The sequence below is a fragment of the Hylobates moloch genome, unplaced genomic scaffold (genome assembly GCF_009828535.3).
Source record: "Hylobates moloch isolate HMO894 unplaced genomic scaffold, HMol_V3 SCAFFOLD_13, whole genome shotgun sequence".
Taxonomy (NCBI): domain Eukaryota; kingdom Metazoa; phylum Chordata; class Mammalia; order Primates; family Hylobatidae; genus Hylobates; species Hylobates moloch.
In genome coordinates this window covers 105,365,885-105,383,505 of record NW_026652288.1, presented here as the reverse complement: position 1 = coordinate 105,383,505, position 17,621 = coordinate 105,365,885, and the positions used below count along the sequence as shown (strand labels likewise).

The 17,621-nt window shown below is 44.2% G+C and overlaps 1 protein-coding gene across 11 annotated transcripts in view; it reads right to left on the bottom strand.

Annotated features, from left to right (window-relative positions):
* Positions 1 to 11,958, bottom strand: part of LRCH3 (leucine rich repeats and calponin homology domain containing 3) — a 93,648-nt gene extending 81,690 nt beyond the window's left edge. For 7 of the 11 annotated variants that reach the window (XR_009209207.1, XM_032171983.2, XM_032171987.2 and 4 more), the window contains exon 1: positions 11,567 to 11,956. Coding sequence is in view for 10 of the 11 variants with exons in the window: in XM_032171983.2 (XP_032027874.1) it covers positions 11,567 to 11,828 (262 nt within the window). In the remaining variant the exon portion in view is untranslated. Of the gene's footprint in view, positions 1 to 11,566 lie in introns of all 11 variants that reach the window. The other 4 variants (XM_032171979.2, XM_032171980.2, XM_058426121.1 and 1 more) reach the window with 3 other exon arrangements.
* Between the last annotated feature and the right edge of the window lie 5,663 nt (positions 11,959 to 17,621).

Genomic DNA, 17,621 nt, shown 5'->3' with positions numbered 1-17,621 from the left:
ATGGAATGCAGCAGGTACAGTCAGTTGTCAACATTCTGAATCTCTCAGATTCATAAAGATCCTAAAAAGGTAATATGCAGGGTATTATGAAAAAATCAATACATATTATGAAAAATCCCCCTTCTTGTGTGAAAAAAGGAGTGGAGGCCAGGCGCGGTGGCTCACGCCTGTAATCCCAGCATTTTGGGAGGCCAAGGCGGGTGGATCACGAGGTCAAGATACCAAGACCATCCTGGTCAACATTGTGAAACCCCGTCTCTACTAAGAATACAAAAATTAGCAGCCGGGCATGGTGGCTCATGCCTGTAATCCCAACACTTTGGGAGGCTGAGGTGGGTGGATCACGAGGTCAGGAGTTCGAGACCAGCCTGGCCAACATGGTGAAACCCCGTCACTACTGAAAATACAAAAATTAGCCGGGCGTGGTTGGAGGCGCCTGTAATCCCAGCTACTTGGGAAGCTGAGGCAGGAGAATCATTTGAACCCGGGAGGCAGAGGTTGCAGTGAGCCGAGATCACGCCATTGCACTCCAGCCTGGGTGACAGGGCGAGACTCCATCTCAAAATAAATAAATAAATAAATAAAATTAGCCGGGTGTGGTGGTGCACACCTGTAGTCCCAGCTACTTGGGAGGCTGAGGCAGGAAAATCACTTGAACCCGGGGGGTAGAGGTTGCGCTGAGCCAAGATCACACCACTGCGCTCCAGCCTGGGCGACAGAGCGAGACCCTGTCTCAAAAAAAATAAAAAAGAAAAAAAAAAGGAGTGTATAATCAAGGTACAGATAGAACTTAAAGACATTTCCAATAGAATCTATTTGTCATTCTTATGTTAGAAAATAAGGAAGTGTTTACTAACTGCAAGTATTATGATAAAACAGCAAAATTAACAAAGCTATCGATGGTCACTGTTGATTTGACCACAAGAATGTTTGTAGTTCCTCGTGTTACTAAACATTGTCTTCACAAGCAAGATAAGCAACTGAGCAAGTAACAGTCTTAAAAGTAGGTACTAGAAACAAATACACCAATGAGAAGTAGAGCCCTGATTCTGGTATAACAATTTTGGGTAGAAAGCCTGAGTCCTCAGGATAGGAGTGAGGACAAGATAATTGAGTTCTTGATACACGATGGGATTTCTGCACTCTGGATCCTTACCATACCTACTAGGATGACATACGAAGGTTCTTTTATTTTCCAGTATAACTTGAGGGGTGCAGCTGAGGCAAGGCACAGTCTAAAAGGACTTGCTAACATCAAACTCTAGCCATGTACATATCCATGATATGTCCAGCACATCATATCCTAGGAACAAGGCAACTGGTGTCATAACTTTCTTCTTTGCTTATTGCCACCCACAAAGTGGGTCTTTTTTTTTTTTTTTTTTGAGACAGGGTCTTACTCTGTCGCCCAGTGCAGTGGCACAATCTTGGCTCATTGCAACCTCCACCTCTGGGGTTTCAGCAATTCTCCCACCTCAGCCTCCCTAGTAGCTAGAACTAACTAGAGGTACACGCCACCACACCTGGCTAATTTTTGTATTTTTTGGTAGAGATGGGGTTTCAGCATGTTGGTCAGGCTGGTCTCGAACTCCTGACCTCAAGTGATCCACCTGCCTCAGCCTCCCAAAGTGCTGGGATTACAGGCATGAGCCACCACGCCCGGCCCCTTTTCATTTTTTAATAGACTGATATTGAAAGTATTCAATTTGGTCGCCCCACATCATATGGGGTTAAATTAACTAAGGCCAATTATTTACTTACTGAGACCCTTTGGAAAAAGAATTACCTGGTTAACGTTAGAGCAGTGCTTCTTAAGCTGAAATGCAAATGCAGATCCTTATTCCGAGACGAGGCCTGCAATTCTGCATTTCTCACAAGGTCCCGCGAACCTTCTATGGCATGCCATAGAACCAGATGTGAAAAACCACTAACCTCCAAAATAACTTTTAGAGTAAAGGAGCAAACTCTTTTTTTTTTTTTTTTTAAACAGTCTCAGTCTGTGGCCTAAGCTAGAGTGCAGTGGTGCAATCTCAGCTCACTGCAACCTCCACCTCCCAGGTTCAAGTGATTCTCATGCCTCAGCCTCCCAAGTAGCTGGGATTACAGGCATAAATCACCACACCTGGCTTAAAGTAGAAAATTCTAAGGAAGTGTTTTTCAAGTGGTTCTTAACCACCTGCACCTAGTACCATCAGGATGCTTGTTAAAAATGTAATTTAATGGACTCCACCCCAGATCTCCTGAATCTCTCTAGTAATCAGACCCAGGGATGCGTATTTTTTAAAAAGAGCCCCAGGTGATTTTATGCACAACACTAAAGCCTGAGAATCAATATGCTACAGCTTGTCACTTGATAACAGATGGCCAGAAGCCACAAATTTTCTAGGCTAAAAGAAGCATGACCACATTATCTAAGATTTTCCTTACACAAGTGAGACATGTAACTACCAAAGTTGAAAACACTGGATAAACAGAGAAAGCCTCCTTCACTACATATAAGGTTTAAAATTTTTATTCCTTTTATTATAATCAATGAATCCATTGTGAAAGTTTCCAAATACCTAGAAGTTGACATTTATTTTGAGAGAACAACTCTTAGCACATGTAACATCATTTCTCTTATCCTCTATGACACCAATTTAAAAAGTTCTGAATGCTTGACTTTTTCACACCAAAGAGAAGCATACTCACTAGTCTTATCCTTGAGAATGTTCTGATTGAAACTCCCAGGGTCCCCACTGAAACCAGTTACTTTATACAGCAGGCAGGCATCACTGTTCCAAAGCTATGAAAGTGAACAGGCTCTCAATCACTTCTTTTCGCTTTATCATTCACCCATCCATTCATTCAACAAATACTCAAAAGTTATACGCCAACAAACTGGATAACTCAGAAGAAACGCATAAATTCCTAGGAACATACAACCTCCCAAGATTGAATCATGAAGAAACAGAAAATCTGAACAGATTAATGAGTAAGGATTGAATCAGTAACAGTCTCTCACCAAAGAAAAGCCATGGTTTCACTGCTGAATTCTACCAGACACATGAAGAAGAACTAATAACAATCCTTCTCAAACTCTTAAAAAAACTAAAGAGGGGAATACTTCCAAACACATTTTACGAGGCCAGCATTACCCTGATACCAAAGCCAGACACAAAAAATAAAATTACAAGCCACTATCACTGATGAACATACATGGAAAAATCTTCAACAAAATATAACACAGCAAGAAGGCCCTCACTAGATGGCAGCACCTAGATCTTGGTCTTTCCAACCTCCAAAATTCTGAGCCAACAAATTTCTACTCATAAATTACTCAGTCTGTGGTATGCTGTTATAGCAACACAAAATGGACTAAGACACCACTCTAATCCCTGGAACTGTGAATACAGGATCTCATACCCTGAATATCTTCCTTATGTGGAAGAGGGGATTTTGCAGATGTAATGAAGATTACTAATCAGTTGATTTTAAAATTAATCAAAACAGGCACAATCTTGGTAAACCGAGTCTCATCACATGAACCCTCTGCATAGCAGCAGCAGAGGAAGTCTGAGAAACTGGAAGCACGAGAAGTGTTTGATGACACACCAGTGCTGGCTTGAGGATGGAGGGGCCACGCTGTAAGAATGCAGGTGGCATCCAGGACCTGAGAGTGGCCTGAGGCTGACAACCAGAAAGGAAATAAGAACTTCAGTTTTATAACCACAAAGACTGAATTCTGCCAAAACTTCAATCAGCTTGGAAGCAAACTGTTCCCCAAAGCCTCCAGGTAAGAGCCCATCCTGCCAACACATTGATTTCAGTCTTGTGAAACCTTGAGTTCAGCTGAGTCCAGACTCCTAACCTATGGAACTATAGTAAATGGGTGCTGTTTTAAGCTGCTAAATTTGTAATAATTTGCTATTTAGCAACAGAAAACTAATATACCTCCTACAAGAAGCTGCCAATCTAGTACAAGATGATATTGTTTACTGTGACAACAGAAAAATGTGCACAGGGCATTAAGAAAACAATAAGTGCCTGACTGGGGAGGAGGGATGGTAGAGAGAAAGGAAGAGAATCTAAAAAGGGACGGCCAAAAAGAAGAGGTGCCATGAGAAATACATGAGTTAACAATGAAGAAGTTAGCCTCAACAAAAGTAGAACATAAATGAAGAAAAGTGAATAAATCATAAACATACAATTCAATTTTTTAAAAGTATAGCATGAACAACCATATAATCACCACCAAGGTCATGAAACAGAGTATTTCCAATACTTCAGAAATATATCCCTGACTCCCAACCCAAAGCCCCCTTTCCTAATCACAGCTTTTTCCTTCTCCCCTAGAGGTAACCATTATCCTGATTTTTCTGGCAATTATTTCCTTTTCTTTGTACTTTTAGCACTTATATTTTTTTGTTTTTGAAGTTTACTAAATATATTTGCACTGTATATATTATGCTTCACACTTCACTTTCTCGACATTATGTTTCTAAGGTTCATTCCTGCAACTGCATATAGTTATAGCTCATTTATTTTATTTTTTTTTTTGAGATGGAGTCTTATTCTGTTGCCCAGGCTGGAGTGCTGTGGTGTAATCTCAGCTCACTGCAACCTCTGCCTCCCAGGTTCAAGCGATTCTCCTGCCTGAGCCTCCTAAGTAGCTAAAATTACAGGTGTCCGCCACCACGCCGGGCTAATTTTTTGTATTTTTAGTAGAGACGGAGTTTCACCATGTTGGTCAGGCTGGTCTCGAACTCCTGACCTTGTGATCCACCTGCCTCGCACTCCCAAAGTGCTGGGATTACTAGTTCAAGTGTTTTCTCAGTTTTCTACTGGGTTGTCTTTTTCTTGTTTGTAGAAATTCTTAAATATTCTGGATCTAATCTGTTGCATTTATTGGAAATCTTAAGAAGACTGTGGCTTACCTTCCCACTATGATATGAAAATCATTTTTAAAAAACTGTGGGTTTTTTTTTTTTTATACAGAGTCTCACTCTGTTGCCCAGGCTGGAGTGGAGTATAGTGGCGCGATCAGCGTGATCCCGGCTCACTGCAACCTCCACCACCGGGGTTCAAGCGATTCTCTTGCCTCAGCCTCCCGAGTAGCTGGGATTACAAACACCTGCCAGCATGCCTGGCTAATGATTTTTTTTTTTTTTGTAGTTTTAGTAGAGACGGGGTTTCACCATCATGGCCAGGCTCGTCTTGAACTCCTGACCTCATGATCCACCTGCCTTGGCCTCCCAAAGTGCTGGGATTACAGGCATGAGCCACCGCACCCGGCCTGTTTGTTCTTTTTTGTTTTTGTTTTTGTTTTTGTTTTGAGAGGGAGTCTCACTCTGTCACCCAGGCTGGAGTGCAGTGACGTGATCTCGGCTCACTGCAACCTCTGCCTCCCGGGTTAAGCAATTCTCCTGCCTCAGCCTCCCGAGTAGCTGAGTCTGGGATTACAGGTGCGTGCCACCACAGCCAGCTAATTTTTGTATTTTTAGTAGAGACGGGGTTTCGCCATGTTGGTCAGGTTGGTCTCAAACTCCTGATCTCAGGTGATCCACCCACCTCGACCTCACAAAGTGCTGGGATTACAGGCATGAGCCACCACACCTAGCCAAAAACCTGTTTTTAATGGGAAAATCTATTACCCAGTTTTTAAATAAGAAATCAGTTAAACCAGTTTAAATCCAAGGTTTAAGATTTCCTTCAAACAATAAAAATTTAGAAATTGTGAAGAGCAAAGAAGAAAGTTAAAAATGAATAAGGAAATGCTTTACATTTTTACTACTCGTTTGATTCTAAAATTAGTCACACTGCATTTGATATTGCCAGCTGCTTCAGGAATTCAAAATAATATTCCTTTGTGTGAATTACCACACCGACCATACATTTTTCCCAAGCGCACCTGGGATATTTTACAGATGAACGGGAAAGAACAAGAAACATGTATATAACCATACCACTTAAAGTCATACTTGATGTTATCATACGAAGTAACGTTAACCATCCAGCTCCCAAATACAGCCACTGTAAAAGGAACTGGAACCTGGGAAATCCTCGGCCCCAACACTGCTGCCATTCCCCTACTGTCAACACTGGTTCAGTGGTCATCTGTGGTTCTCGCCTCCCCTAAAGAAACCATCCTACTCCCTCCCCTTCCCTTTTAAAAACAGTCCCAGGGGAGTCTAACATACTGTCCAACCTAACTTCCTGCAGTGATGAGAGTTCTATTACCTGTGTGGTCCGGTATGACAGAGAGGAGGTTGGTCCAAGGTGCTGTCCAAAATGACGTATGTGACTACTGAGCACTTGAAATGTGGCTAGTGCAAATGAAGAACCAGGTTTTAAATTTCTATTTTAATCACCACTTACGGCTAGTTACTACCATACTAGACAGCACAGTTCTAGAAAAATTCATAGTGCATATACTGTGACTGTTACAAAATAGATATAAACAAGGATCCAAGAAAAACACAATCTCAAATTAAGACCTGGTACTCTAGTCCGTATTTCCAAGACTAATGAAACCATAATTTTGTGAGTTACAGACTGCCTCCTTGGAAAATTAAATAGCATTTTAGCAGTCCTCATTCTTCTTACCTAGAAAGTATTCGTTTCTTGAAAATTTTAATTCTCATAGCTCCAATAACACTGCATTACTTTGGCTTACCCGCCACATGTCAATTTGTTTCCTTTTTCTGTGTGTAATCGTAGTCCACCTCCCCACAGCATCCTGCTCTCACCCGTAGGCTTTACCCCAATGTTGAGTCTTTGCTTTCTTGTTTTCTGTATTTCATTCAAGAGTTTTCTTCAAACTTCAGCTATGACTCTTATTTGCCTTCTGCAAAACAGTATCACCTCACTATATAACCTTAAGAATATAATTTAATCTGAGATTGCTTCTCTCTCATTTATTTATTTATTTTGAGACAGGGTCTCACTCTGTTGCCCACAATGGAGAGCAGTGGCACGATCTCCGCTCACTGCAGCCTCAATCTCCCAGACTCAAGCGATTCTCCCACCTCAGCTTCCCAAGTAGCTGCGACTACAGACGCATTCCACCACAACTGTCTAATTTTCGTATTTTTTTAAGAGACGAGGTTTGCGATGTTGCCCAGGCTGGTCTCCATCTCCTGGGCTCAAGTGATCCACCGGCCTCAGCCTCCCAAAGTGTTACAGTGCTAGGGTTACAGGCGTGAGCCACTGCACCCAGCTTCAGATTGCTTCTCATTTGTGAAATAACTTAGAAGGTCATTATGGTTCCTTCTGGTTTTAGGATTTTTCTGTTTTTTGTTTTGTTTTTTTTGAGACGGAGTCTCGCTCTGTTGCCCACGCTGGAGTGCAGAGGCACCATCTCAGCTCACTGCAACCTCCACCTCCCCGGCACAAGCGATTCCCCTGCCTGTCTCCTGAGTAGCTGGGATTATAGGCGCCTGCCAATGGCAACCAGCTAATTTTTGTATTTTTAGTAGAGCCGGGGTTTCACCGTGTTGGGCAGACTGGTCTCGAACTCCTGACCTCAGGTGATCCACGTGCCTCGGCCTCCCAAAGTGCTGGGATTACAGGCGTGAGCCACTGCACCCAGCCTAGTTTTAGGATTCTATGAATTCTAGTACAGGCCTAGTTACTGGATCTTTTTCTTTTTTCTGTTTTTGTTTTTTCCCAGACTGATTCCTCTTTCCATCTTTTAAAATGCTGGTATCTCCCTGAGTTGACAGTGCCTACCTTTTCCATTCTCTACGTCCTTCCTCCAAGAATCTTATAAAGTCTCACTATGACTCTCTTGAATTTATTCCATAGCCTTAACTTCACTCTACATTCTTTTTTTTTTTGAGACGGAGTTTTGCTCTTGTTGCCCAGTCTGGAGTGCAATGGCGTGATCTCAGCTCACTGCAGCCTCCACTTCCAGGATTCAAGAAATTCTCCTGCCTCAGCCTCCCAAGTAGCTGGGATTACAGCCATGCACCACCACGCCCAGCTAATTCTTTGTATTTTTAATAGAGACGGGGTTTCACCATGTTGGCCAGGCTGGTCTTGAACTCCTGACATTGGGTGATCCACCCGCCTCGGCCCCCCCAAGGTGCTGGTATTACAGGCGTGTGCTACCATGCCCAGCTAATTTTTTGTATTTTTAGTAGACAGGGTTTCACCATGTTGGCCAGGCTGGTCTTGAACTCCTGATCTCGTGATCCACCCACCTCAGCCTCCTAAAGTGTCACTCTACATTCTAAAGCTCTAGTTTCTGTTTGTTTCTATTTGTCCCACATGAATCACTAGATGTGCTACCAACCCTTCAAAGATATTGGGCAAACAAAAGAACTTACAGGAACCCAACTTGTCAGTATAATTATTGATCAATAACACAAATTTTAGGGTCAAATGTATCAGAAATTGAATCCTAGTTCTGTCACTTATTAGCTGTGAGACCTTGATCAAATTATTTAATCTCCTGAGCCTCAATTTTCTCACATGTAAAATGGGGTCAAAAATAGTATTTACAACTCACTATGGTTGTTTTTGTTCATGTTATATATGTACACACACACACACACACACACACACACACAGCTTAGCACAATACGTGGAATATGTTAAGACCTCATGTTAGCTACTATTATAAGCAACAGCATTACCATCTTTCTAGTCTTACAGGTTTAACAGTTATCTTGGACTCCTTCTATCCTTTTTTAAATAAATTCAATCAGCATTTGTCCATTTTCATTTTCCAGTATGATCTCAGTGTACCAGGATTTCATTCCCTCACAGCTTTCTGTTATGCAGCTACCCAACCAGATTACTAGATTTAAAAATATTCATAAGGCCTCATTTTTGTTTCCTCTATATTACCCAGCATAATGCCTGAAACATAGAAGTTGTGCTATTATTACACAATTCAAACAATCCTTCCACCCGTCTATCTCCCCATTAGATCTCTTGAGTTCTTTCAGGGCAGGGAGTGTCTTGGTCCTCTTCATCCACCGATAACTGCCAAAGTCCTTCTGTCAATAAATGTCTGTTGAATGAATGCTGACCTCTAAACCTACTGGCTATCTAGCTTCCTCGTATAGGAAAGGCAGCTCTTACATTCTCTAATCCAATAATTTATTTTGACCAAATTGGTCTCACCACAATATCATCACGTACAATTTCACTGTATTAGTCAGGACCTTTTTATCATCAAACAATTCTGGCCAGGTGAGGTGGGTCACACCTGTAATCCCAGCACTTTGAGAGGTCGAGGTGGAGGATCACAAGGTCAGGAGATCGAGACCAGCCTGGCCAATATGGTGAAACCCTATCTCTACTAAATATATAAAAATTAGCCGGGCATGATGGCGGGCACCTGTAATCCCAGCTACTTGGGAGGCTGAGGCAGGAGAATCGCTTGAACCCAGGAGGCAGAAGTTGCAGTGAGCCGAGATCATGCCACTGCACTTTACACGTTTTGACCAGATAAAAAATCAACCAACAAAAAATGTGGTTTCTACAGAAAACTATTAAAGTGTAGGCAACACCATACTTAAAAACTCAGAGCACAGTAAGGAAAAACCTCTTTGGTATTACTTATTATTCTTCATAAATGCACTTGGATTTTCTTAGTCAATAAAATATTTAAGGACTCAACACGTTGCTCTTAGAACTACTGAAAAGCAGGTGAGATAATGAGCTAGACAGACTACTGTAATCAACTTGTTCTTTAGCTTCAGGCTTGATGGAGTAACAATGAAATGACTCACACCAATATGAAATCACTATACCATATAACCATCTCCTAAACAGAAGCAGGAAATTTGGGGTGTGAATGATAATTTTAGATGCTGTCTACCAGAACACACACAAAAGGAAAGTGGCTGCTCATATTTACCTTAGTAAGAAACTTTAATTCACTAAAAAATATTCAGTTCAACTGTTTCCAAAAAGAGATTAAACAAGCAGGCATTTAATGTCTTCTATTTTAAACTACAGCAAAAGTTTCTTTGGAAAGAATAGCTTCTTTAGTTTAACAGTTCTGCTTATTTTTCCAAAATGAGTGAATCATATGTAACACTTATCAACTTTTAATGACTGCAAAGCATAGAAAATGTGCTCAATCTAAGATTGTAAAATAAAATAAGATACCAAGTACTGCCGGCCGCAGTGGCTCACGCCTGTAATCCCAGCCTTTTGTAAGGCTGAGGCCGGCGGATAGCTTGAGCCCAGGAGTTGGAGACCAGCCTGGGCAACATAGCAAAACCCCGTCTCTACAAAAAAAATACAAAAAAATTGGCCGGACGCGGTGGCTCACGCCTGTAATCCCAGCACTTTGGGAGGCCGAGGCGGGCCAATCACCTGAGGTCAGGAGTTCGAGACCTGCCTGGCCAACATGGTGAAATCCCATCTCTACTAAAAATCCAAAAATTAGCCGGGTGTGGTGGCGGGCGCCTGTAGTCCCAGCTACTCGAGAGGCCGAGGTGGGAGGATCACCTGAGCCAGGGAGGCAGAGGTTGCAATGAGCCGAGATTGCGTCATTCCACTCCAGCCTGGGAGACAAGAGCGAGATACCGTCTCAAAAAAAATATATATATATATATTTATATATATATAAAATTAGCTGGGCGTGGTGGCGGCCACCTGTAGTCCCAGCTACTCGGGAGGCTGAGGTGGGAGGATCACCTGAGCCCAGGAGGTCGAGGCTGCAGTGAGCAGTGATAACGGCACTGCAAACATGATGATGAACAACTCGGGCACCAGACACTGTTCGCTACAACTAAGAAAGCCAAATAATACCTACTTTCTTATTCTCTTTCCTGTGTTCGAAAACATACATAACACGAAGTAATGCTTTAAAAAGGAATAGCAAGTACAGATATGTTAGACTATCTTTTCTAAGTAGTTTTCTTCAACTTTTTTTTGGAGGACATGAGGAGTGGGAGAGGAAACTAATGGGACAAGGCAGGCGGGCTCTAGTTATTTTTACAAGCATATTTATTTTGTAAGTCAACTAGATGGAGGCGAAGAAAGAAGTTCCAGCGTTCGGGTTCACTTCACACACACCCCAACACTTCTTTGGGGTTCACTTTAAACACACACACCCCAACACTTCTTTCGGGTCCACTTTAAACACACACACACCCCAACACTTCTTTCGAAAAAACTCCAGGACTGAGACCGACCCTTGCTGACAATGCAGCTCGTCCAGACACCCCCGCTACTCTGATCTGTGAAGAGCTCGCGCTAACGTTCCCGTCTTAGCATGTCCATTCGGCACCCCAAATCCGAAAGGGCCTGCAGAAACCGGGGGGGGCAAGGGTCTACCTCCGCCGTGGCAGAAGCTGATTTTCCTCAGAAAGCCTAAAAAATCATCCATCAATCACTCCGGCCCCCTTCCCCGAGAGATGCCGCCGCCCGCCACCTCTCCCCAGGCTCTGGGTCCGGCGCAGGCCCGGAGGGCTGGGGCCGTCGGCTTCTCCCCGTTACCCGGGTCCGGACCCGGCGCCTACGGGACGAGCTGCTTTAACTCCCCCGCATACGCCTCCCCCGGCCGGGGCGGTTCCCGGCGCCCGGTCTCCGGCGGCAGAGACGCCCCCCCCGCTCCGCTCACCCGCCCGGGTGGTGTCCGTCAGGTCGTGGTTGGCCGCTCCCCGGGGAAACTCCCTCAGTTTCCGGCCGCTCAGGCTCAGCACCCCAGTGACCGCCGCCTCCTCCAGGGCTCGATCGAGAGAGCGGCTCCACGACCCCGGGCCGAAACCAGGGCCTGCCCCGGAGCTTGGGCCGCAGTGAGCACCAGGGAGGTTACCTCCCGACGCTACCGTGCCAGAGTACTCGGCAGCCGCTGCCACAGCGACCAAGCCCGCGGCCGCCATTTCCCAGCCGACAACACTCGGGCCCGCCAGCTCGGCGCATGCGCGGCCGGACCGCTGGGTGGGCGGAGAAAGGGGCTCACGGACCGACCCCGGACGGTTCCCGTGATGGGCAGCACCGTGGTGCCCCCCGGCGCAGCCAGGCGCTTGCCCCCGCCCACATGATGAGCTTTTCAAGGGAAATTAAAACGGACCTCACAAATCCGGAGCAGCCCCCTTAAGATGCCTCTACAAAAACATCTTTCAGGCAACGCTCCGCATCAGAACTTCTCCGCCTTGCTCCCTCAGTAGTGGAGAATTCGACTAAGCATTAAATTAAGAATTTTTTTGTTTTTGAGACAGAGTCTCGCTCTGTCGCCCAGGCTGGAGTGCAGTGGCGCGATCTCGGCTCACTGCAACCTCTGCTTCCTGGGTTCAAGCGATTCTCCTGCCTCAGCCTCCCGAGTAGCTGGGATTACAGGCGCGCACCACCACACCCGGTTAATTTTTGTATTTTTAGTAGAGACGGGGTTTCACCATGTTGGCCAGGATGGTCTCGATCTCCTGACCTCAAGTGATCCGCCCGCCTCGGACTCCCAAAGTGCTGGGATTACAGGCGTGAGCCACCGCGCCCGGCAAGGATTCTTTCTTAACACTGTTGCTGCAGAAACTTGGACGGTGAGAGGAGAGGACCCTCTGAGATACGACCTAAACCGTCTCCCAACTTCATTGTATTACCAGATGATCTAAGTCGAGGTTTGGTGCACTTACTATGGTTGCTGGAGAGAAAACAAACAAACATGTGCTAATCAGGCTCAGAATTCTCATTAAAAACGTAATATTTTATATCATCCATCCCTTTTATAAAATAGCTCTTCTTAACGAAAATATAACAAATATCTTCAATAGTACTTGTCCTTTTGGCAAGATTTTATTGTTGTTGGATAAAGCAAGATTAGAATAGTATTAAAATCTAAAATGTTGGTCTGGAACCAAAATTGAGGAACAGAAAATGATCTGACCGTAATCTAAATGTGGGAATTAAAGGTAGAACCGAAGAGATGCTCTAAATTGAAACCACTCAAGTAATGAAAGAGTGGAAAATACTTCATTTAAAACTAATTAGACGCCGGGCGCGGTGGCTCACGCCTGTAATCCCAGCACTTTGGGAGGCCAAGGTGGGCGGATCACGAGGTCAGGAGATCGAGACTATCCTGGCTAACACGGTGAAACCCCGTCTCTACTAAAAATACAAAAAATTAGACGGGCGTGGTGGCGGGCGCCTGTAGTCCCAGCTACTCAGGAGGCTGAGGCAGGAAAATGGCGTGAACGTGGGAGGCAGAGCTTGCAGTGAGCCAAGATAGCGCCACTGCACTCCGGCCTGGGCAAAAGAGCGAGATTCTGTCTCAAAAAAAAAAAACAAAAAACAAACAAAAAAAACCAATTAGACCTCACTTACATTGCAGCCAGTCTCCAGCATATTCTTCAGTCTGTTTTACTGAAGAAGCCATTTCTGCTATATGATGTAAATTTTACCAACAATTAATCAACTAGTATTTACTACGGGAAATGTCAGGTAAAACCCTTTCCTAGAGGATTACAATGTAATTATGGAACCCAGGGCTGAGAGTGATGGGGCTTACTTATGAGTTCAGAGAAAAGAAAGCTATATCATGGATAAATTAGGCTTTGAATTAAACTTGAAGGATTATAAAGTAGGACAAACTGGAAGGTGAGACTGGAAGATGGATCAGCATGAACACATCCAGATACGACTTAAAGTGGTAACATGTGGAGGATACGAAGGCCACAGATCAGAAAGTTCGTGTCAGAGAGCAAAAGAAAAATAAGGATGGAGAGATCCTCTCATTCAAGCCCCAACTCTTCAATGACACCTCAACTGGAATGAATTGCTAAATGCTAGAAGGTATAAAAATGTTTAATCCCAGTGCCAAAGTTGATTAGTAACAGCTGCCCAGAGAGCTGTTCTATAAACTCTCAATACATCCTAGTTACTTCAGCAACAAGTTCCATGATACATAACCAATATGTGATGAGCATGGGTCACAATGGCAGGTGACGTATTTGTCATCCCCAGCAAATAAATTTATCCAATGCATATATAGATTTTTGTTATCCTGGGCTTCCTACAATTGTTATTCTTCGAAAGATATTAAGCTATTTAAGGTCAGTTTTTTTTTTTTAGGGGGATTTCAACTACGATGACTGATTATCTATTCATATATTCCATACTAATGCTACAATGCTGTAGAATTAGTTGCCAGATGTACCTTTTCAAATGCACCATTGTCATCTGATTGCTTATTACCTTCCACATCTACACTAAATTCTGTCAAGTTCTCTGTAATAGGCCTCATTCCTATCTACATGTATGAATACATCCCATTGTAATAGCAACATACTATGCTAGCGCTGAACTGACCAAGCTTATAGATGCTTGAATATTCAACAAGATTTTCAGGTCCTTAATATATTAAACTCTATGCTATCCTAGGACTGAGTATATTTTTAGGAGTTAAAAAATTAGTCAACCCTTGCTGGTGCCTGTAATCCCAGCTACTTGGGAGGGTAAGGTGGGAGGATTGCTTGAGGCCAGGAGTTCGAGACCAGCCTGAGCAACATAGTGAGGGCACCCCACCTCCCACCCCCGGTCTCTAAAATTTTTTAAAAGAATTAGCTGGGCGTGGTGGTGCCTGACTGTAGTCCCAGCTACTTGGGACGGTGAGGTAGGTTTGCTTGAGGCCAGGAGTCGAGGCTGCAGCAAGCTATGATTGTGCCACTGCACTCTAGCCTAGGAGAGAATGACACATCCCATCTCTAAAAATGAAAAATAATTTTAAAAAATAGTAAAAATGAGTGGAAAGCAGTAGAAACCAAAATAGATTATGTATACACACAGGAGAGGTTGTGAGGAAAGAAAAAAGAATTACAATTTTGGGGCCGGGTGTGGTGGTTCATGCCTGTAATCCTAGCACTTTGGGAGGCCGAGGTGGGTGGATCACCTGAGGTCAGGAGTTTGAGACCAGCCTGACCAACATGGAGAAACCCCTTTTTTTTTTTTGAGAAGGAGTCTCGCTCTTTCACCCAGGCTGGAGTGCAGTGGCGCAATCTCGGCTCACTGCAGACTCCGCCCCCCCGGGGTTCACGCCATTCTCCTGCCTCAGCCTCCCGCGTAGCTGGGACTACAGGCGCCCTCCACCACGCCCGGCTAATTTTTTGTATTTTTAGTAGAGACGGGGTTTCACCGTGTTAGCCAGGATGGTCTCGATCTCCTGACCTCGTGATCCGCCCGCCTCGGCCTCCCAAAGTGCTGGGATTACAGGCGTGAGTCACCGTGCCCGGCGAGAAACCCCCTCTCTACTAAAAATACAAAATTAGCCCGGTGTGGTGGCGCATGCCTGTAATCCCAGCTACTCAGGAGGCTGAGGCAGGAGAATCACTTGAACCCAGGAGGTGGAGGTTGCAGTGAGCCGGGATTGTGCCACTGCACTCCAGCCTGGGCAACAAGAGGGAAACTCCGTCTAGGAAAAGAAAAAAGAGAGAATTACAATTTTTAAGGAAAACAGGGTTCCTAAGTCAGTAGATCCCTGCCTTTATTAAAAATATAAAAGTTAGCCAAGCGTGGTGGCGGGCACCTGTAATCCCAGCTACTCGGGAGTCTGAGGCACAACAATTGCTTCAACCCGGGAGGCGGAGGCTGCAGTGAGCGGAGATCGCACCACTGCACTCCAGCCTGGGCGACAGAGCAAGACTGTCTCAAAAAATAAAAAGAAAAAAGAAATGTACATATTTAAAAGCCAAAAGAAAGACCTGTGCATATGGGGGAAACTGAAGATGCTATATATACTATTATATGAGAACAAGTCCTAGGTAAAGGAAGGATGAGAGGAAGGATAGATTCAGCAGTTAACACTGCGACTTCTAAGGAGTTGAGGCTTCAGCTACAAAGTAAAGGTAGACTATGAGGGAATTCTTATCCTACTCTCTCAGTCATCTCCATACAGTAGGTGACAGCGTCTTACAAGAAAGAGATATAGGAAATGGAGTCTTTGTGGGGAGTTCACCAAAGAGTCTGATGATGAATAAAAGAAATGATGAAAGACAGTTGTACAAAAGGCCAGGAGCAAAGTGGCTTATAGGGATCTGTAACTTCTTCCACCACTGGTCTGTGGTCTGGGAGCAGAAGCTGAAAAAACAGGCAGTGCAGATTATTCAGTGTTAGCAATTGATACAGTGTACTTCCCAGCTTCTTCCTGTTTATTTTACAGACTGAAAGTTAACTCATTCAACACCGGAGGCAAAAGTTTCACTCAAATCCTAATTGTTCTTTCCAGCTCTGCATTTCACTATATCATGCAAACGTTATGTCCTCCCTTCCCCCTTCTACTCACTAGAAATATATCATGGTCACTCCTTCTAAAACTCCACTTCTAGGCCGGGCTCCGTGGCTCATGCCTGTAATCCCAGCACTTTGGGAGTCAGAGGCGGGCGGATCACCTGAGGTCAGGAGTTTGAGACTAGACTGGCCAATATGGTGAAACCTCATCTTAGTACAAAAATTAGCTGGGTGTGGTGGCACGTGCCTGTAATCCCAGCTACTTGGGAGGCTGAGACAGGAGAATCGCTTGAACCCGGGAGGCAGAGGCTGCAGTGAGCCGAGATCACTACTGCACTGCAGCCTGGGCAACAGAGAAAGACTGTCTCAAAAAAAAAAAAAAAAAAAAAAAAGACTCCACTTTTAGGGCGGGCGTGGTGGCTCACATCTATAAACCCAGCACTTTGGGAAGCTGAGGCAGGCAGATCTCCTGAGGGTAGGAGTTCGAGACCAGCCTGGCCAACACGGTGAAAACTCATTTCTACTAAAAACACAAAAATTAGTTGGGCGTGGTGGCTCAAGCCTGTAATCCCACCTACTCAGGAGGCTGAGGGACAAGAATTGCTTGAACCCGGGAAGGATCCTGGGAGGCAGAGGTTGCAGTGAGCCGAGATCGTGCCACTGCACTGCAGCCTGGGTGACAGAGTAAGATTCTGTCTCAAAAAATAAAAAAAACTCCACTTTTATAAACTCAAAGCAGTATAAATAGGATTTAGGTGAATCCCATCCTTGCTGAATACATTTATATATTTGCTGAATATATTTAATAGATGTTTGATCCTTCCATTGCTTACTCCTTTAAAAAGTCCTATTAACTTTTTTAAACTTTATACAGGAAAATTCAGACAATATGATTCTTTTCTCATTAAAGGGAAATGGAGTAAGTAGAAATTAAATACGCACACTAGGAGAATAGCTTCCAACTAATCTTTAAACACTGGTATACCTTATCTGAATACACTCAGACGACATTTCAGTCCCAGAATGGCATCACATTTGCTTGCGTTATCAAGCTTCCTGTTAAACGTAGGTAGAAAATAAGCTGTAGGCCGGGTGCAGTGGCTCACACCTGTAATCCCAGCACTTTGGAAGGCCGAGGCAGGCAGATCACCTGAAGTCGGGAGTTTGAGACCAGCCTGACCAACATGGAGAAACCCCGTCTCTAATAAAAATGCAAAATTAACTGGGCGTGGTGGTGGGCACCTGTAATCCCAGCCACTCGGGAGGCTGAGGCAGGAGAATCACTTGAACCCAGGAAAAAAAAAAGGAAAAAAATGTATGAGAAGGAAAAAAAATATTAGAATCTACAATTCTAATAAATTTTTTTTTTTTTTTTTTTGAGACAGGCTGGAGTGCAGTGGCGCAATCTCGGCTCACTGCAGGCTCCGCCCCCCCGGGGTTCACACCATTCTCCTGCCTCA